This window comes from Acartia tonsa, chromosome 11 (assembly GCF_053477335.1).
Source record: "Acartia tonsa isolate MP-2025a chromosome 11, ASM5347733v1, whole genome shotgun sequence".
Classification (NCBI taxonomy): domain Eukaryota; kingdom Metazoa; phylum Arthropoda; class Copepoda; order Calanoida; family Acartiidae; genus Acartia; species Acartia tonsa.
Window position 1 is genome coordinate 28777792 of NC_137270.1, and position 21849 is coordinate 28799640.

General features: G+C 29.3%; 1 protein-coding gene across 9 annotated transcripts in view; it reads right to left on the bottom strand.

The window, feature by feature from the left end:
* The window catches only part of LOC145331761 (uncharacterized), a 61104-nt gene that overhangs the window by 12091 nt on the left and 27164 nt on the right, over window positions 1-21849 (bottom strand). For 3 of the 9 annotated variants that reach the window (XR_013883893.1, XM_080176595.1, XM_080176594.1), the window contains exons 3-9: window positions 20143-20222; window positions 19060-19144; window positions 18298-18421; window positions 11461-11524; window positions 7367-7600; window positions 4133-4251; window positions 3664-3873 (exon numbers count right to left, since the gene is read on the bottom strand). Coding sequence is in view for 8 of the 9 variants with exons in the window: in XM_080176595.1 (XP_080032721.1) it covers window positions 3664-3873; window positions 4133-4251; window positions 7367-7600; window positions 11461-11524; window positions 18298-18421; window positions 19060-19144; window positions 20143-20222 (916 nt within the window). In the remaining variant the exon portion in view is untranslated. The remainder of the gene's footprint in view (window positions 1-3663; window positions 3874-4132; window positions 4252-7366; window positions 7601-11460; window positions 11525-18297; window positions 18422-19059; window positions 19145-20142; window positions 20223-21849) is intronic. The other 6 variants (XM_080176597.1, XM_080176596.1, XM_080176599.1 and 3 more) reach the window with 3 other exon arrangements.

A 21849-nucleotide genomic window follows, 5' to 3' on the forward strand; every position in this document is an offset into this window, starting at 1 on the left:
TTAGAAGGTATAATTTATTAAACTATTTCATATGGTCCGCTTTCTTACTCTATCATGGTCATATTCGTGGGTTCTGCTCAAATATGTATATTTTACTTACGTATAGTTAAAGAATTATCGGGGAATTTGAAAGTATGTTCTTTGGAATTTTTAAAGACTATTTAACTTGTACGCATTGTAAGATGTAAAAAATAAATAAATTAAATCTATGCAAAATAAACATAAAGAAATTAAGATTTCCCATACATGAAATAAATCAACAGCGCTTTCTTTAATCTACTTGGAACTTGGCCAATTTTCAATGAAAATAAATTTTCAACAACTTATAATAAAATAAAATATTATTGGTAATAAAATAAATATTGTATATTATTAAGAAACTTAGGGTATTTTAGTTAATTGGCGCTAATTATGTAAAAATATAAATACCAAGTTACTAAAGTTTCCTTAATTTTCATAATTATAATAATTCATATATAATAGTTTACTGTTATAATTTTTCAAAAAATTTGTTAGCGTGTATTTGCTGCACTACTTCTGAACATAATTGTTCATGTTGTCCTATGACAACCGTTGTCTAGATAAGATATAATAAATCTCAGTTAAAATATTTTCTACAGTCCAATATTCACAACTAATATGAAAGAGAATTGGATATAAAAACCAGACAGAAAGGGGACAATAGGATGTTTATTACACAAGTCACTAAAATTCCTATAACAATGTTTTCTTATTCGTTGGCTTAACAACTTTGGGGACTTTAGTGAATGTATACCAATTTATCGGCAATTGTCTCATCCCTTTAGACTTGTATTATAGTGGCCTTGAAATATAAAAAAATATAGGAATCTAGCAGTAATGATTGGGCGATAAAAAGAATTGACCACTTTTATTAAAAGATGTAAAATTGACTAAAACATTTTTGTTGAATGTCGCGCAATGTTTTCAGAATTAACAATAAATAATTTTCGAGCTAGGTGGAAGTTTAATTGATGTTTTGTCCAGTTTCAATACATCCATTTTGAAAATTTATTTTGTTCAAAGGGAAAAACTTATTAACATTCCAAACCAAGGAATTCTAATCAATTGAAATATGTCAAGGAAATTTTAAAACATGGATGAAAATATTGATAGTTGGGATAGTCTAACTTACTTTTTATGCAATTGAACCCCCCCCCTGCCCCCATTCACACCACATTTCTAAATCTCACAAGCGATGAAAAAAAAATATTAAATTGATGGAAAATGTTAAAACACCTTTTTTTCTATTACGTTTGAAACTGAAGTAGAGCAAATATATCTTTTTTAAAAGAATAGTTATTTAAACTTTAACTTTGATCAACATCTTAAAAGAAAAGTCTTAAAAATTTGGCTTAATTTGTGAATATACGTAGTACTAAAAACTCAACTATTTGTAGAATTTAGCTTTTTTTAATTAGAACTTTATAGAAAGAAATTGTGTAACGAAGTTGGTAATTTCTATCCAAAGTTTAAAGAAACATTTTCTATCTCTGAGAACAATATGAAAGAAAAAAGACAAAGAATGCAGAAAAAGTGCAGTTTTTATTTTTAAAGCTAAAACTTTTTTAAACAAAAGTCTTTTGAAACTATTTTTACTTTTTACTCATAATAAAATGTCAACTAGGACAGCGAGATCTATACGGACAAACCAAAATCTTTGTTAACAAAAACTTATAATGCCAAATTACAATTTTATTATTTCAATTTTAAAATAAAAGCTTTCTATTTGGCAAGACACAAACACCCATAAAGACACCCACATACCCTTTCCTTTCCACCTATTGACACCTAAATTCCTAAGGGAGGTTTCTGGGGATACATTTTACATTACAATGACATAATCAGTGCTGCTAAATTTTTAAAAATTTTATCGATGCCTTGCTTATATATTAAAGAAATTATTGCTAATATGAAAAACTATTCTACAATAGTTACAGTATGCTGTATTGGATAAATATAAATTTAAAATTGACTATACTAGTGAATTTGAATATATTTTAAAAGGAATAGTTTTAGATTTACAAGACGCTAGAATCTAGTGGCCAAAATTTAACCCTCTTTAACTTTCCAGCTATTAAAAACGGACAATTATGTCAGATTTTTTATTAAGATCTTAAAGCAATAAAGATGAATCAAAGGATTTTTGTTCATTTATATTAAAAATCTTCAATCTAAAATCGTTTCCTCTTATTTTAGAAAGAAGAATTAATCCCATTCGTTGCCCAAGGCTTTGGTACCACAGGCAAACAAAAAAGAACTAAAAATACAAATTTTCATTTTAGAAGCCGTGGACAATTGTTCCTAAAATCATAAAATAGTCCAGTATGGTTTTAGTCAGTATAAGTATGTATTTTTCATGAAGTGTTAAGGCTTAAATAAGATGAATAAAAGTTTAGGCCTTGATTGAAATACCAAAAAGATGAAAGGGACCGTGTCAATGCAAAACTGGCTAAAAGTGATTTCCATGAAAAAATATACAAGAAATGTAACAGTAAAGTTAATACTTTGCAAGGCTTCAACTTTACTGGTATACCAGAGAAAAAGTAACTTTAGGTAAAGTTAAGATTAGCCCACCTTCAAAGTGTATTGGACCTATGAGTGTTTTTGTATTCCAACCAATTTAATTCTTTATAGATTATTTTTAAAGTAGTGCTGATATTCTATAATTTATGCCTGTCCAATTGTTAATACATTAATCAAAAGTTTTGTACTATCTTTAAATGTAGTTTGAATTTAGCAAAGCTATTGATAATTATATTGTTAAAGCTTAAATAATTGAAATTCTTATTTCAAATTTTAAGAATAAGGGGAGATAAAATAGACAGATAGTGAAAGAATGTATTGCATTCACTTTAAGATAAGTAGATAATTAAATTTAGGGTTATAGAGAGGACAGAGAGAGTAATTTCTTAATTATCTTCACAAATACCTTTATAATAAAGATAGTACATATATTTATATACATATATAATTCTTCACCCCCAATTGTAGAAAACAAAATTTTATTTTTCAGCTTCCCTATGTTCTATCAAAAGTCTAAAAGTCTCTCACTATATCTTCCTTCACTTAATAAAGCTTAAAGCTTAAATTTCGCATAATACTAAGTAATTTATTGGCTTTAGCTATTAAAAGGTTTTTAACTGTAAAATAAAGTTCCAAATATTTTTTATAGTTAAAGAAAACAGGGATATACCATTAATAAATATAAATATAAGAAATCCTTTATATTATAATTCTAATCTAACCTTATCTATAAATTAAAAGTACAGTATTTTGGTGCTTAGTGATAGTTTTTGAAAAATTGGTGTTTTTATTTTGTCCGCTATACAATTATTTTTTTTGGATCAAATTTACAGATGAAAAAAATTTAAATTATCGATAAAATTTTGATGATAAATCCGCGAACAAAATAAAATACCTAAAAAATAACCATTAAGGAAGAAATGCCTCAAAATATATCAAGGATTTTGTCCAACTAAAAGCTACTTTGATGGTTGATGCAAAATAAAACTGTTGAAATAAAGATTAATAAATAAACTTAATTAAATGAAAGTTTTTAAAAAAATTTACAATTTGAGTAAAAGTTTTAGTTCAATCCCTAATGGTTATTTTTTCCACACACACACACACTCTGGTGCGAACCTGCGGCGGTGCTAGAATCAATACCGTTAGCTGATGGCTGTACGGCGGCTGAATGCATCAGGGTGGCTCCATTGGCGGTTACAGGTACAACTGCCTGGGTGGTCTGGCCGCCAGGAGCAGCTGCGGCCACAGTGCCTGGCGGAAAACTGGCGGCGGCCGCCGCAGCGTACTGGTTGTAGAAGTCAAGCAGCGGGTTGCCAGTATAAGGATCTAAAGTAAGAAAGTAATGTTAATAAATTTCCTTTCTTTGCTATCTATGTACAGTCTTTAGAAAATCTCCGTTGTTAAATACTTGACATTCCCCTTTTTCCCTCTTTTTCTGGTGTAACATTGTATAGAGAACAAGAACCTATACTACTTTTGATGATACATTAAGATTTTTGGACTGTTATTGATATGGAAATAATCGTCCTTGTTTCTTTTTATCAACAGCGCAGCTACTCTACAAATAGATTTTTTTTCAATTTACCTTGAGCTCCCATGGTGGCCAAGTTGAGGATATTTGGATGAATATAAGGATTAGCAGCGTACAACTGGTGCAGATACGGAGACATGGCTGCTCCACCTCCAGCCTGCACACCAGCTTGCCTAAACATCATAAAGTTTTATTAGATCAAGGATATTAAAATAAAGGACATAAACACACAAATATTAATAAAGCCTGAATAAAAACAATTTCAACCTTAAAATTAGGAAATATTATTTGCTTTATAGAGAGATTAAATAACATTTTTTAATAAGGAGTCATAAAAGCCTATATGAAAACCATGGTCAAACTTACATTAAATGCATAGTTTTCTTGGGTAATTAAGAATAGTCCAGGGGAACAAATACAATTATAAGCAAGTAAGAAAACAAGTTTCAAAGTATTACATCATTAGTTTAAAAGAAGTTATTTAAAAATGGATGCCATGTATAGAAACCATGTTTTAAAAACTAAAAAAGATTATAATTATCAATATAACTTTGTATTGTAAATATTTTTGTCGCTTTTAATGTATCTAAATTTGTCTAATACCAATTTAAATTTCACCAAAAAGAAATCTATAAATGTGTAGATACTTTATTGTTTAAAGTTGACTTTTACTTAATATTATTCAACGTTTCTATATTAAGGAATGTATGTAATTTGTTATGAATTTGAAGTAAATTTAAGAACTGTAAAAATGTATATTGAAAATAAAGTTTTATGATCTCCGATTACATAACCTAAATTCTCAATATAAATATTTAAACTTGCTATGCATATAGCAAGAAAAGATTTAAAAACGTTCATAAAAGCAGTAGAGAAAACAATAAAGGGGAAGGGGTTAAATAACTGTATGTCCCCAACCCGTGAACCCCGCGCAGACTTTCAATTGGGTCTTGGAATATCAGCCAATAGCATCAACACAGCCAAGTCGCTACAAAAGAGCAGAAAGCAGTTTGTTAGTACACGAAAAAGATCCTCAAGACTGGGGCCAGGTAGTTGTTTGGGGAGTTACTTCTATCATATTACATTTATTAGCGCAGCAATAACGTGAATGATAACTTAGATCAGCGTGACGCACAGACATATTTTACTTTAAATATTTTTTAAAAACATTAGCAAAGCTACTTTAAGTGTATTGATTGTTGGCCAGCATTCAATTAAACTTTAAAAATTAAGCAGGGGACATAACTAGGCTTTCTTCTCTTTATGCTAATGGTACTTTGATTATATTTTTATTTAAGGCTTTTATAATTATTATAGATCTTTATTATAAATAATATGAAATGTTTTACTAATAAGTTTTCGGCCACAAATGATTAAATTTTTATCCTTGACAATTGGTATAAAAATGACGTTGGATTATACTTCGATTTACTTTGTCCTTGTTTGATTTGTCTGAATATGCAAATCCCGGGGTATAAAGAGTTGGACATCAATAGAGGACAGATGGACAGATAAACAGACAGGTATTGACATTTTAATTAAAACATTTTCATACCAAAATAGATTTTGCATTTTTGTAAATATTTTATAACAAAACATTTTTTATTTTGTCCATACTAAATATCAAATATAATTTTTTGAGGCGAAAGTTTTCTTCAATTTGTTTCTATCCGTGTGTCTGGTTGTTAGAATATTCATATAATTTTCAAGTATTGCATAAGATTTTCTTAATCAATCTTCAGGAATAAGGTATAGCCAACAAGCTAAATAAATTTCAATGATAAAAATGTCGTCAATTCTACTATGTGTTGCGAAAGCTGAAAATCACGTATAGGTTTCGTGATTTTTTTGCCAAATGAATTACGTTGTTGGTACAAGATGTTAATCTTGAAAAATGTTGATTTTTTTTATACAAGGTTTTATCAACTTGTTTCTGCATAGTGAATCCTGAGATGATTAGGTACATTCCTATATTCCATGAATATCATCCTTGTACAATTTTACGATAGTTTAACATTTTTATCTTTGTCATTTTTCTGTCATTTAGTATTAAAAATGCTTTAATGATATCACTAGCGGCTACGCCTCTTGGTAGGGTCAAGTAAATAGTTACAAACCTTCCCTAGACCAATAAGAAGCTTCGATATTTGATATTAACAAAAAATATTGTAGTCCCAATACTAACTAAAACACTAAAAGCATTTGGCAAAACGGTTACCTATGGTAAAAAGCAATTCGTTTTTTAGGAGATTCTAAAAATTCAGCTAAAATTTAGAATAGATCATTAAATAATATTAATCTGCAAAAAATGCCCTGGTTATAAAATTGAACTCTCATAAAAAGCAATTTAAGAAGTGTAAGTCCCCGTTTTATTAGCTAATTGTTATTAGTTCTTTAATATTTCTGTCAATCTAGTAAAGATAAAACATGTACAAATGAAAACCACGTTTAGAAATAAAAACCACTGCAAATTTGTTCACATGGAGAAATCATGAAAAAACTGGACTAAAATCGTCAATCAATCACAGCAAAAGGATTTAAAAATATTAAAAGGCCAAAACACACCGTAAAATACAAATTCATAAATTCATCATTTTTCTAAAATTAATATGAGCGTGGTTAATCTTAAAATATCATTTTAAAAAGGCTTCTTTTTATTGTGTTATATATTTGATATTTTAAGAATAACAATGCTATGAGTTAGTATATCTAAATAGGTGCGATAGATTTTGCTAAGATTACAAAAGATAGAAAAAACAAAACAACAGCGGATACAGCGCAGTTTTAATCAATATTAGATATAATATTTCCACTAGAACACAACAAGAAAAAACACACGCGACACAAGCAAATCTTGGTTATATCTAATCAAACTTTAATATTAATATATAAATATATATGTATAATAGCTACTTGATGTATCAACTCAGGCATTTAGAGTCCTCATTTAAGACCTGAAAACATTTTAGTTGATTAATTTTGTATTTTTTTCTAGTTGTTGTTAATATATTGAAGGGTTTTGGATTGTTGTTAAGACTACAAATAGATGGGATTTCATAAACCATTGTCGAGATTTTGGTTTCATATTTTTATTAATGGAAGGAGAGAGGGTTGAGAAATAGCTAACAGTTTACATAATTATGGCAAAACTCAAAACTGAGGTCAATAAAAAAGCACATGAAAACTATTTTTGTTAATTTTTATACTTAAAAAAAGTAGACTTCAGTTTTAGTTTTGCGCATTTTAATTTCTCTTTTCAAGGAATATTTTTTTTCTTCTGTAGCTTACCTCCCAGAAATTAGGCCGAGATTCATGCTGGAGCGAGCTTTGCCGCCGGGAGCTGCCTGCACCAGACCAGCCGCAGCCGCTGCACCACCTGTCAGGCCAGACATGGCCGAGACTGCGGGCAGGCCTGCAGCTGCGGCTGGTAGACCCGCAGCATGTGCCACGGCCGCGTGGCCAGCAGGTGAGGCTGTGAATGAAGCTGGTGTTAGTCCCAAATGTCCGGCAGTCAAAAGGTCGCTGAAATTGAAATGTTTTCATGTTTTTTTGCTTTAAAATTATTGTATTTACTTCTATGAGGTTCTTTTAACCAGCTAGGATCTTCGTGGTGTCTAAATTTGTGATAAAAAAATCTAAAATTCATAGAGCAAATTTCTATTTAAAAGTTAAATTTTTGAAAACAAAAATATTCTTTTGTAATGAATGTTCAGAATATCTGCTTGAATCTCATTTCATTCATTAAAACAAAAAAAGTATTTAAAATAACATCTATAAAGCAATCTATTCTAAATAACATTAAAATTTAAAAATTAAACTGCAAGTAAAGTTTTGAATAGAAAATATAATCTAAAACATTCTCTACATATTTTAACTAAAACCGTAAAAGAAAAGTTGAACATTTTAAAAAGTTTGTTTAAGACTAGTTTTTTTAGTTAGTTAGATAAGCAAGTAAATTTAATATTAATTTTGTTAATTTTACTCAAACTTATCTTTATGTAATGGTTTCTTTATGTAATTTTAAACAAAATTAACTAAGTTTTTTAATTTGAAGAAAAAATGCACAAAAAACATTTCTAAAAAGATTTTAAAAATTTTAGATTTGTTATAAATGTTATAAAATTATATTTAAAAGTAGCACAGCAATAGAAAAAAATATTTAAAAGGTTAGGTAAAATTTCGAAAATCCCCGTAGTGATAGCACCCTGTTAGAATATAGGCCCTGTAGGGACTAGTAATATTTGATTTTTTTTTCAAAACTAAAAATAAAGGAATGGGTGGGGGAGTGTAATAAAGAACTTTATTTTTTTATTTTGAGGGGTTTCAGAGGTTTTACCTCCCCACTACCTGGAATTTCTTGTTGTCGCTCGATCGGCCATAAATAATCTTTTTCTAGAGTTGCTGCGCTATATACTAACATCAACTACCATATAGAAAAATAATTTATTTATTCTTATAATGCTTAGCGAGTTTGTTAAATTTTTTGTTTTTACACTTAGTTGGAAGAATACATGGATATTTGGTGTTCTTGCATTTCAGTAAATCATCAAAATTCAATAAATCTTTATTTAATAGCAGTTTCAACAAAACTCTTTAATTAGGAGCCCAACACCTAGGTTTTTGATTTACATTAATTTTTCTTATATGGGCTAAACTACTACAGTAAAAAATTCTATAAATCGATCGAAAAATTCGAGATTTTATTTGACACACACACACAAACATCATACGTCTATGCGCTCACACATTCAAACGTCCAGCTTTTTTTTTAGTATTTTTGTGCAGGGAAGGGACATTTTGCTAATTATTGCACTAGTCCCCAAAGTCTAACGTTTTCTTCTTCGTTGGCTGAACAAACTTGGAGACTTTAATTGAATTTGATTTTTGGTTGATTTAATTGAGTGTTCAAACATTGTATTCTGCAGAAGGAGCAATTTTTTGGTTTATCATAAAGGGGAGGTACATAAATTTATCAACCATTGTGTTATCCCTTTAGATCCTCGATTTTTGTGACTTTATAATTTTTATTTGTATTGCAAGAACACCACTATCCATAGCCGGAAACTTAATCAAGACTTTTCCTACTTACTCTAACTTACACTCCTACTCAGTCTTACACAGAATCTTGCACTTAGCAAGTTTTTCAACTACGCTTCCTGTTCGCACTGTAGGATAATATTGGACAAAATAAAATGTACTATGGCTTAAAAACAAGTTAAATGAGATTAGGGTTTATTAAATCATTGTAAAAGAAAAACCTAACATTAGAAAAAAACAAAAGATAGCAAAACAAAAGGTTTGGGTATCTAAAAGGCACCTTAAAAGGTCCTAAAATGACAATACTTTAAAAAAAATTAGAATTAGGGAAATTTTGAGCCTTATCTTCTAAAATTTTATTCATAATTATTATTTCTAGAAATTTTACTTTTGAAATTATACTATTTTTTTATTAAAATGTTCACAAAAAGGAAAATGAAATAAAGTAGGACATTCTTTTACAGTAAAAGATATTAATTGTTTTTTACAAACTTCTTTTCAAAGCAATTTCATAAGCTTTCTAAAATTATCATTTGTAAAAGCAGTTGGCCATGAAATTTGTTTTTTAAACTGGACAAAAAATACATTAAGAATGCTTTAAAAACAATTAACGCTGTGAAATCTTTCAATTTTAATGTTAAATTTAATCTAATTTCATAATTTAAAAAAAAATCTTGGATAATTGCTTTTTATGTAGTTTGATTTTTGCAAAGCATTTGATAATATTTATGTACAATATTCAAGGAATAGAAAAATATGTTATTTTTTTCTATTTAGTTATATAAGCGGAAAATGAGATCTAGATTAATTTAACTGGGACTTAAATGTACATTTCAAAATAAAATTAAACTAAATCTAAAAGATCTGGTACTAAATCTTCGCTCTGAACCTAAAACTACAAAAATAAATAAAAATCACCTAAATAAAAAATTGTTAATAAATGTAAAGACAAAGCAAATATACACAGGAGAAATAGTGCCTCGGTGAGTTAGAGAAAAAAAAACAAGAACATAATTAAATATAGAAGCGGAATTGATACAGATACACATTAACAACTCTATTTTGGTTCAAAAAATGTCTTAAGATAGGTATCGAAGACTTTAAAAAAAAATTCAGAAAATGCAAACATTTATCTTTTATAGTAGCCAAAAACAAATAAATTTTTTCCCTAGTGCGTTATAAACAAACTGAAAGACAAACGGATCTAAAGCATATATGCTAGTTAATTAAGGAATTCTTTTTGAAAATTCAGCTATCTTGAACAACAACCGAGAAAATCATGTTAATCTCGACACCCCGCCCCCCCCCCCCCCCACCTTTTTAAGTACATTTGGATTTAAAAAAACAGCAAACTAATAAAAAATTGCTGACTAATTTGAAAGTTTTATTTGTAATTTTACCAAAATTTATAACACTTCCCACCCAGATAAATTTATTCCAATTAAATGAAACTTGTGTAGTCTTGACATGTTAATGTGATTTGAGTGGAGAGAGAAAGAAAAGGACATGAAATAAAATACACTTTTTTGGCAACCAAACAGAGAAATTGGATGGAAAAGTTGCATTTCTAGTTGGTCTTACATATCCGCAAAAAAATGGGTGACAAATTGAAAATCTTTCAGCATTTTTATACTCAAAATAGCGAAAAAACTATCTATTTAAGACATTAGTTAGAGAGAAAACATCTAATAAAAAAAGGAAATTGTTTATAGTTGTTAAAATATAGCTATATCAATTAACTTAATAGAATATAATAACACAATTCATAAAAATTACAAAGGCTTTTTTGTATTTGTTTTCTTAAAAGTTTAGTGAAATGTCTATGAAATATGTTATTTAGTTCTAAAGCCTGACTACTAATAATTTATAAGTCACTAATCTAAAAACAAAATATGACTATGAACGGAAAATAAATGATATATGAAAGTGCCTAAAATCTCTAATTTAAAAGTGCAATATCACAAAATATAAACGTTTACAGCTCAGTTAAAAATAAGAAATTATTTTTTCTTGGTCAATTAGTAATAATTCTTCAAAGGAACGTTAATTGGAGTTAGCTATTTAGTTTCATATTAAATAGAAAATCATAATCTGGAAAATATATAAGTACAGTATGATCAAAATTGAAAATAATTCTTAAGAACATTGAAATGAAATTTTAAAACCTAGAAATTTTTTTGAAAATAATGGCAAATTAATTTTAAACACACTGTAAAAAAAGAATGAACAGGACTCCACGCCATTTCCAATAACTAGAAATTCATCAGTTAGCAACAATACATAATAAAATTGACTACATATAAAATCAAAAAAAAACAAGCACGCACAAGACCAAAAAAACTTACCCATACTGTGAAGGAATAATAGTGGGGAAACCAGGACGGTAAGCGGCGGCCAAAGGAAGGCTTGCTGAAAAATAAAAATATAACATTATTTTAATGTTCTCCCTAATCCAATTGAATCTAATACAGTTTAAATTAGTGAAAAGAACTTATTTCTTTCCTAATTAGAAGGAACACAATTAGATGTAAGAAAAGCGTTTGATTGTGTAACTAACAACCTAATTATAGAAAAGAAAGCATTTTTTGGAGCGAAAGTTTCAGACTATTTTGCTATGGTTCCAACAAATTTTGTACAAAAAAGCATAAATTAATAGGTCATGAAAATCTAGCTATCAATTATTTAAAACTTCCATAAAAAGTGAGTGATTTTTGGACATACACTGTTTTCTTATAGAGTAAAATAAATGCATTTAACGTGAGCTTATTGTGACGTATAGACCCTAATAATATAAAAGCCTTGCTTTTTAAGAGTTATTTTTTGGCAAAAAATAGTCTTACTTGTATTAGTAATTCCCTTATTAGAGAAAATCCAACAAAAATACATACACTTGATGAGACACGCACAAATAAACCCACTCTCTCTCACCCACTTAAACACACACACACACAAACACATACACACAACCACACACACACACACATACACACACAAACACACACTCACACACACAAACACACACACAAATATACACAGACAAAAGATCGAAGGCATTAATAATATAATAATTTCGAATCTGTGCAAATCCCAGAAATTGGGAATTAGTGTCCAAACAAATTCACCTATAAAGAAAATGATTCCTATGTAGTCTATAAATAAATCATAAGTTATTTCAAATTAAACAATTCTGGGGAAAAAAGCTAAATCATTTTCTATATTCTCGGCATAAAAATGCTTAAAAATTTTACAGTTCTTATTTTTTTTTGTGTAAATTTTGGCAAACTTTAGTTGGAAAAAAATAAAAATAGTTTTTCTTCTTCATATTATAAATACATTTTATGCTATTCTGTTTTTTTGCAGATTTGTAAAGCAATCCAAGAATGCAATTCCTGGCTTTTCAGAGATTCCAGGTTAAGAAGATTTAAGTTTAGCGGTAAAAATGCCTAAAAAATATTCAGCTAATTATGTTTTCTTGTAAAACTGTGAGTCCTAATAGAAATCTTCATAGAAATTTTTAATTTCAAAGAAATTATAGAAATTAACCCATTGTTTTAAAATCCAAAACCTTGATAAATTCACAGCATTTTTGAATAAATATGGAAAAAAGCAGCATAACTTTAGTCCCTAGTATATCTTAAATATAAGAACTTAAGTTTCCTTACAAACCAAGAAAACTACAATCTCAAAAAGGGTATCAATAAAATTTGAACCTTGTCAACCTGTTTACAACTTTACATAATGTATAATACGTGTAGGTATTAGAAAGTTCTAGAACTATATCTATCAGAATATAACAGTTCAATATTTGATTGGATTAACATATAAATCGGTGTGTTTCTAATAAACTATTTGGCTGTGGTATACTCTTATTATGTGGCCCTCAGATGCACAACACATTTACCCCTCTAAAACATATTGTCAAGGCAAAATGATCAGAAATTTACAATAGATATACAATGATTTAGATAAACAATTGGGAAAATCAAATTTTAAGTACTAAATTGCAAATATGATAACAACTTACAGTCTTACACAACCAATTAAAACTTTACATGAAATTTTAAACAAATTTAAAGTACCAAGAATGATTAAACATTTATTATATATTGTCCAATAACAATTTCTTCTATAGTCATAAGTCTAGTAGCTTTTCTTATAATCATCTACAAAGAAACCTTTTTATAAAGTAATTTCTATTTGCCACAAAAACTGATTGAATTTTCTTCTCCTTTTCACAGTACTCAAAAGATAATTTGTTGCCAATATACTTTCATAGCTTTTGATAGGAAAGTTGGAATTAATTTTAAATAGATATTTGTTTCATATTTATGAAACAGTTTGTAAATATTAAAGTATAGAATATTGAACAAGGATATTGATGCCACATAAAAATAATCACAATTCAAATAGTCTAATTGAAGTCAAGGTTTAAAAAAGGTCATTTCAAGCCATATTACTCCGATTACTTTAAGTTTATGAATAGTCCGACAAATTTTAAATGTTTTACAAGGTTATGTTAGGTCTAGTGAGGCTTTGGAGAGCCCCAGAGTGATATAGCACCGTATGATTTATTTTAACCCCAAGTTTTAAGAAAAGAAAATATGATAGTGATGGATCACAATGCTAATAGTGTTTTAGAAGCTTGCATAATCATCATTGTTCATAATATTATTAACAATCCAATAAAAAACCATTGTTAAAATCTTTGTGTTATGTTATACAATCTGATAATGAGACCAGAGCTGGATCTTAAAAGCGTAGCCGTTGCCGTAGTCGTGGTCAGAGTTACAGCCACCAACCTAATAGCGATCTTTAAATCATATTAACCACGCGTTGCCGTGGCCACAAAAAAATGCGATCTTTAAATCATATTGGCAACGCGTGGTCGTAGTCGTAGCGTGGTTAACCACGCTAAAAGTGACCACAGTCTGTTAGTGTGGCTACAACTACAGCCATGACTACGGCCACGGCTACAGCCACGCCAACGGCTACACATTTAAAGATCCAGCTCAGTTGTCCCTGTCAGTGTAGCTAATGTGCACACATTTATATTCACTTAGTCCTTATCAAATTGAGCAAACATATTAGCCCATGATATTTGTTTTGATATTTAGGAATTCAGGGGAGCAGTGTACTTTTATAATTTCATTTTTAATCTTATTAGTTTTTAAAATATTTAATTTTAGAAAGGAATATTTCTCAATTTTTTTATTTGTTAATATCCAATCTTGATTTAAATTAATGTTTTTATGTGAAAAAATGCAAAAGTCATTTCTGTTATTTGTCACATGTGTATGAATTATCATGAAGACTAAGCATGAAAAGACAGCACACCACATGCAGTGACAATGCGTAAAGCATGGATGCCACCTTCCACAGTTAAGCAACTACATATTTTTGTTGTTTTAACAGACATTTATTTTAATATTAATTTGCTTTTTATTTATATAAATATGATTAAATGACCTAAATTTAATAAATTTTCTTATCTTTACTTTAATGAATAATTTATAGTAGCTAATCAAACAATTTTAATCTTGCTGTTATGTAAATTGTACATTTTTTTTTATAAAAGCCTTGTTATCTTCTTGAGTTTAATTATTTATAATTTTCATTACAAATTTAAATAATTTTTGTATTAAACTTTGCATAGGAAATGTACAATTTTATACTATTTAGGGTAAAAATTTCCATTAAAAAAAGTGCTATGGCGTAGATGTTAAAATAGAAAGAATTGGAGGGGCTTACAATAAGAAAAAAAACCAGCACAGCCATTTGCAATATTTTAGCAGACATACAGACAATCTTTATTTCTTAAGATTTTATTTGCTATTTTTTATTTGAATTGTAAACAATTGTAGGTATTAATCTTATGGTCCAATTAAAATTTGATCCTCAATAAAAAATTAGATTTAAATTGATTGTTGATAATAGTGTCGCCAATGAAAGTTTCATATTTCAAATAAGAATAAATATTGAGGTCGTTAGCAATATAAATATTAGTATCAAGAGCAGAATTTGTATTAAACAAAAAATTGTAAAATTTATATAGTTTTCATTTTCATAATAATTGTTGTGTGTCTTTCATAAAACAAGAGATCGTGGAAAGAAAACCAAGTATTAGGTTTCGTCGTATTATCACAGTAGCTTTTCTCCATACGGTGGGCTCTAACACTGCGGGACCAATTTTCAAACCTTGAGGGGCAATCATTAACATTTGCCTAACCAAAAATAACAAAAGTTACTGTGAAAATACTTCGTTTTCTTTCCATGGTCCAATATATTTATATTTGTGTTGTTTTTACTGTTATTAAATGTTTTATGCATTAGGCATTTTCTGAGATTACCCAACTTATCTAAGCATTTTCTTCTCCTTTTTGACAAACTATACTTAGCAGAATCCTTGGGACCAATATATCATAAAATGCACTATTTTGGATGCATATATTGTTGTAACATGGTGTCAAAATGAGTTAACTAAACATATCATTATTTTTAGAAGAAAAATCCAAGCACAAATTTCTGCATCTTCCGGAATCTTAAAATCTAAGAATCTTTTTTAAAAAAATGCAATATGCAACGATTCATAAAAAAAAGACTTTTGATGATTATCTGTTTACTATCAAATTCTTTGCCATCTCTCTACACAATTATTGAGCATTATTTTTATTTTAGTTATGGATATTATTAAACTTCTTATCTCTTTACATGTTGCAAGTAATTTTTATTGTATTATTGGTTAAATTGTGAGAACACTTGAAGCGTGCAAAGGATTTAGATGAAGCTGTAATTTTGAGTGATCAAAACTAAACCAAAAAGCTTTAAGAGAGTTAGGATAAGATTAGAATATTTTACATGCCATTGTAAAAAAAAGTTACTTACAGTAAAATTATCTTTTATTTTACATAGTTTTCCAAGAGTTAATGTGATATTCTAATAATGTATTGCACATGAAACTGATGGAATTTAAAATGCATTACTTTTTGTTGAAAACTATCTATTTCCTCAGTGGTTATTCTACTAGATATAGAGAAACTAACCATTAATTCAATTAAATTTGAATCAGAGAGAGAAAGAGCGGGGACAATGGGCTGTTTGTTACATTAGTTCCCAAAGTTTTATAATAACGTTTTCTTATTAGTTGGCTTAACAACTTAGGGGACTTTTGAATGGTTGCTTACTTAAGTTAACTGTTTAAACGTTTCAACCACCAATTTTAAATCAAAGATGGGATAATTTTGTGTATCATCATTTTGGTTGTACATAAATTTATCGGCCATTGTCTTATCCCTTTGGATCCCTGGATATATACAAATAATATTTTGGGTAAAAATGTTCATGTTATTTCATAGAATCCAGGTAAATTAAATTGATGCACATTAACCAATATTACAAAATACGGGTATAGTCCTTTCCACGACATCCCTCCATAAGGGGCGATTAGTCGTATTTTTGAAATGGCTTTTTATAGGTTATTTTAGGTTAGGTTAGGTTATATTGTGTTAGGTGATTGTCCCACAGGGATAGGTAATTGGCCCCGCAGGGTTAGAGCCCCCCGCAGGGGTTAGAAATAGGAGAAAAGCTACTGTGAAAAATACGAAGAATCTCCCCTTATGGAGGGATGTCGTGGAAAGGACTATACCCGTGAAAAAATTTTCATATCCGCAATGAAAATTTTGGTGTGTAACTTAGTCAGAAGGATTCTGTACGGAGATATGATTATTCATATTACCATCATTTAGTCATTTGCTACTCTATTCTGTTAACTGTATAATGTTAGTGCCTCTTCTTGAAAAATTGGCTGTGAGAGAAAATCCTTTATAAGAATTGATTGGAAGAATTTTAAAGTTTTGGCTTGGGCAGGATGCGCTGCCAAAGTTTTGAGAATCAATCTCACTTAAACATCAGGACCAGTAGTCTTTACTAATTTGATCTAGAACAAAAAACCTAGAGGTGCTTTTCCTTTAAGATCCTACAGAGTACTGAAGTGTGAACATCCACCCAACCACCTTATTTTTAATCTATTTTAAAAAAGCCAGTTATTTTTCTTATGCCTATCCAAACACTGCGGGCTCCTAACTATTGAGGAAAAACACAAACCCAAATAATGAAATTGTTAGCAGTTGAGGTATTCTTGAAATAGAATTTTTCCGTCAACCTTAAGACTATTTTCTTAAAACATGAAAAATGTGAAAATTATTCCAAATAAAAAAAACATCAGCCTTTTATCTTTAAACGTAGCTGAGCAAATCATGTTTTTTTTGTACAATTTCTTAAAGATGGACGTACGGACATATGGAATGACAGAGAAAGCCTTCTAATTAATAGAGTATAAAAGCATTCTAATTTCATTTAAATCTATGGTAAATCAACATTAAATATTATTGTTGTAGCAAAGCTAGTATATTTCTCTGATACTGTTAGTAAATTGTGAATGATAGCATCTACTTAAATATCTGGTCTGAGCAGGGCACATCTGTGAATAAGTTTTTCTTTCAGATATTAATTTATCATTTTTTACAATCTACATAGACTTTGTCTAGGTATGTTTTTAATATAATATGTGTTAACTACGGATACTTCTCTAGTATCTAGGAGATCTGTTTAAAATAGATTAGAAAAAAAGCTTAAAACCATCCAAAGACTTATATGAAAACAAATTATTATTTTAGCCAGCTACAAGTTTTACCTTATTAGAGTACATGATAACATGGTGTAATAACCAAGTAAGAATAAATTTATTGTCGAGTTAGTGTAGGTTATATTGGGTGCTTTATAGCCCAGACGGATAAGAGCATCTTAGTGATAGGGTCCCCTGCAGGGGGTTAGGCAAGCAAGAAAAAACAACCCCCCCCCCTTTCCTTATTTTATTAAGCGGAGGGAATTCAGTATTGATAAGCACTTAGAGGGAAAGCAGCAAAGGAATGCACCCATGGATCTAAAGGGATAAGACAATAGCCGAAATATTGATGTATATCCTCAATGAAGATACATAAAATTACCCCTTCTGTAGATAACTTTTGGTGGTTGAAACGTTTGGACACTCAAATTAATGAACCAACCAATCAAATTCAATTTAAGTCCCGAACGTTGTTCAGCCAACGAATAAGAAATCGTTAATATAAAACTTTTGGGACTAGTGTATTAAACAGTCCAATGTTCCCTCCTTCCCTTGAACTCACCTGCAAGATTTCCTCTGGGTTTAGCTCCAATACAGGCCAGGTTAACATTTGCTTTTCTACCATCAATAATTGGATTTGGCTCCTTGCAAGCTCTCTCCGCTGCATCCTTAGTACTCATTATCACCTGGATATATACATTCATTTTAGGAACAAGTAGATGAATAGATACAATACAAATGACCAAAGACAGTATACATTGTAATTGACCAATGGTAAAATGTATACTGGACTATCATTGGTCATTTGTATTGTATGACGTCTTCTTTTATGAGACACTCTATAAAGCATAGGTAGATATATTTCAAGATAGGCAAATTGCTAAATGGATGGATTGATAAATAAATGTATACATGAATGGGTGAAGGGATAAATGGATGAATAGACAAATAAAAGGATATTTCATAATGCAGGGCTCGGCAGCCGCGCTTCAGTAACCGGCCTGTAAGCCTCAAGGAAATCAACCTTTAACAATCTTAAATATCAGCTGGAAGTCTAAACCTGGCCCAAATATGACAATCCCTCTTTTAAATCTTTTAAAGCATCCAAACGGGCTAAAATTCGAAGCTTAGTCGTGGCTGACGAGCGGTTGCCGAGCCCTGGTATATTGAAAGGTGAATTGATAAATTTATGGTTAGACGAACTAATGCTGAATGGGTTGATAGATGTGTTGATAGAATTTTGTAAAAGCGGGATGAATGTATGTTATACCAACTAATAGATGATTAATCAGATATAACAATGGATAGATAGAAAGATACTTACAAATCCATATCCTCTAGATTTTCCAGTGCTTCTATCAGTGATGACAACTGCCTCCTCAATCTCTCCAAATACTTCAAAGTGCTCCCTAAAAGATAACAAAATTAACCTATTGGATTTTTTTTGTCTGTCTCTCGTAGCTGTTGAGTTTTCCCTTTTATGCACTGAACATGTTTATTGCTTGTTTTCTCTTTAAAACATTGATTGCCCTTTAAGCTTGATGGCGCTACTACTACATTCTTAAAGAGATAGTAAAAACTAATATTTTTATAGATATCTTGAAAAGGGTATATTATATATTTTCCAGTATGGCTTCGAAACCGATTAATATCCGGTGAATTAGAACCGGTACATAGGCATATTGAAAAATCATGTATATCATCGTATTGCAGACAATTTTCAAAAAATATTAAAATAAAAATCATAAAATCAATACCAGTTTTGTTAGCCTGGGTCCCTTTGGTCTAACAAAATTGGTTTTAATCTTAGAATTTTTCATTTCAATATCCCCGAAAAGCTGTCTATAATGTAATGCGTTACATACCTAACTAATACAGAATTACTTTATTAAGCAGCTATTCCACTAAATAACGCTTGTTCCTTGTTTTTAATCAAATTTAATTCAAATATGTATTTTGAAAAAAATTTGGGGAGTAAAGTCAATCTGTTGATTTATTTGAAATTACACATACTCTGAAACTACTTGACAAAATTAAATTTCATCCGACCATTGGGGATATTTGGTTTGTTAATATGAAAACATCTAAATATAAAGTAAAAAATGTAGAAAAACATATATACGAGCAATTATAAGGAACAATGCACTGTGGCCAATCTTATTATTTAAACAAGAATGACAACATAAATAAGTAGCACAGCACCTAAAAGTTATGAAATGAGAGTTATAGAGTAGATGATCAATTGTCATAATAAAGAAAAAAGAGAGAATTTGATGCAAAACAATCAAAGAAAATCATGATACTTTTAAAAATGAGGTTTTTGTTTTTTGAAACATGAAAGATAGACAAATGGACTAAACAACTTTAGACTAGAAGCATATAAAAATATGAAATGCAGCTGACTTACCTTAAAGATTTGTCAGTTGTATGATATGGAAGTCCTCCTACGAATAATTTCGTCCAGGTTGTGTCCTTCGAGTGAGGGGGCTGAAATAAAAAAAGTAAGGTTAGTTATAGTCGAATATTTAATTGATCGGGTTTAATTGTAACGACCTTAAAACCTTGTTTGACTTAATTGTCACTTTTAAATTTACTTACAAGCTTTTTATTTGTTAAATTTTATATTTAGAACTTTTTTAATATTAATAAAATTATAACCTACTCTATATTGATTAATATGAATATACAATATACACTAGGGATCTAAAGGGATAAGACAATGGCACATAAATTGATGTACATCCCCAATGATAATACCCAAATTACCCATTCGCTAGATTGCATTTAGTGGTTGAAATTTTTACACTCAACTTAATAAACTAAAAAATTAAGTCAGTAAAAGTCCCCATAGTTGTAAGCCAACGAATCAGAAAGCTTTATTATAAAACTTTGGGGACTAATGTAACAAAAAGCCCATTGTCTCCTCCCTCCTTGATACAGTTGATACACACTGCACTGTGTATTATTTATTATTAGCAAATAAAGTGAGGTACATCAAAACATAAAAACCTCTCAACTTCATGTTTTCCACCTAGGATTTAGGTATAATAACGTTCATCGTAGTATCGCAGTTTTAACAAGCAACTTTGGATCATGGAAAGAAAACGAAGTAGTGGGTTTCGTCGTATTTTCACTATAGCTTTTCTCCTAATTCTACCCTCTGCGGGGGGCTCTAGCCCTGTAGAGCTTATTTCCTAACCCTGTGGGGCAATCATTAACATTTACCCAACCTAAATTAACCTATCAAAAGCTACTGTGAAAATACGACTAAACCAGCTACTTCGTTTTCTTCCTAAGACCCAAAGTATATTTATTGATTGAAAAATCATTAAAATAGCAAAAGTAAAAATATTTTGTTATGTTACCATTCCATAAATGCTAAGAATTTTTAATTTTGTAGTAAAAACATTACCCTTCATGACATACAATCATTTTTATATAACTTTTTTTTGGCAATTGATTAACTTTACTAATTTGAAGTACTCTCAAAAGTACACTTTTTTGTCTTCATTTTATTTAATTTTTTAAAGACTTTATATTTGGGCACACTTATTTTAGAAGTCCAGCTACTCTATAACTATAGTTAATCAACCAGTCACCACTTTACAGTTGCAAAAATTTATTTATTGACTAGCCTTTATTGTTTTTTAACCGATTTAGATCATTCAAATATCAAAATAAAAAATTTACTTTGCTCTCTTATTTGATTTAGACAGTAAAATATTAAAAAATAAGAAATCGTCATTTAAAATTTTTTCAATTCTGTATAAAATCTTTTAGTAAAGTCGATATGTGAAGACATTGTTTATTTTTTATTAAATCAAAAGAAAATGAAAATATATGAAAGGTTATTAATTTTCTTGGAAAAATAAAGCATAGTTTTTATTTTTAGTAACGCAGCAAAATTAAGGTTTATTTCATGATATGAAAAAATACATTAAGCATGTGAAAAGAACAAATTCAATTTATTGATTTTTCTGGAAAGATAATTAAACCCGGTTAAATGACAGGTGGACAAATGTCCACGTATATCTATCTATCTATCTATTATAATTATATATCTATTTATCTATCTAGCTTCCGGTTAGGAAAATTATTAGGTACTAATTGCTAT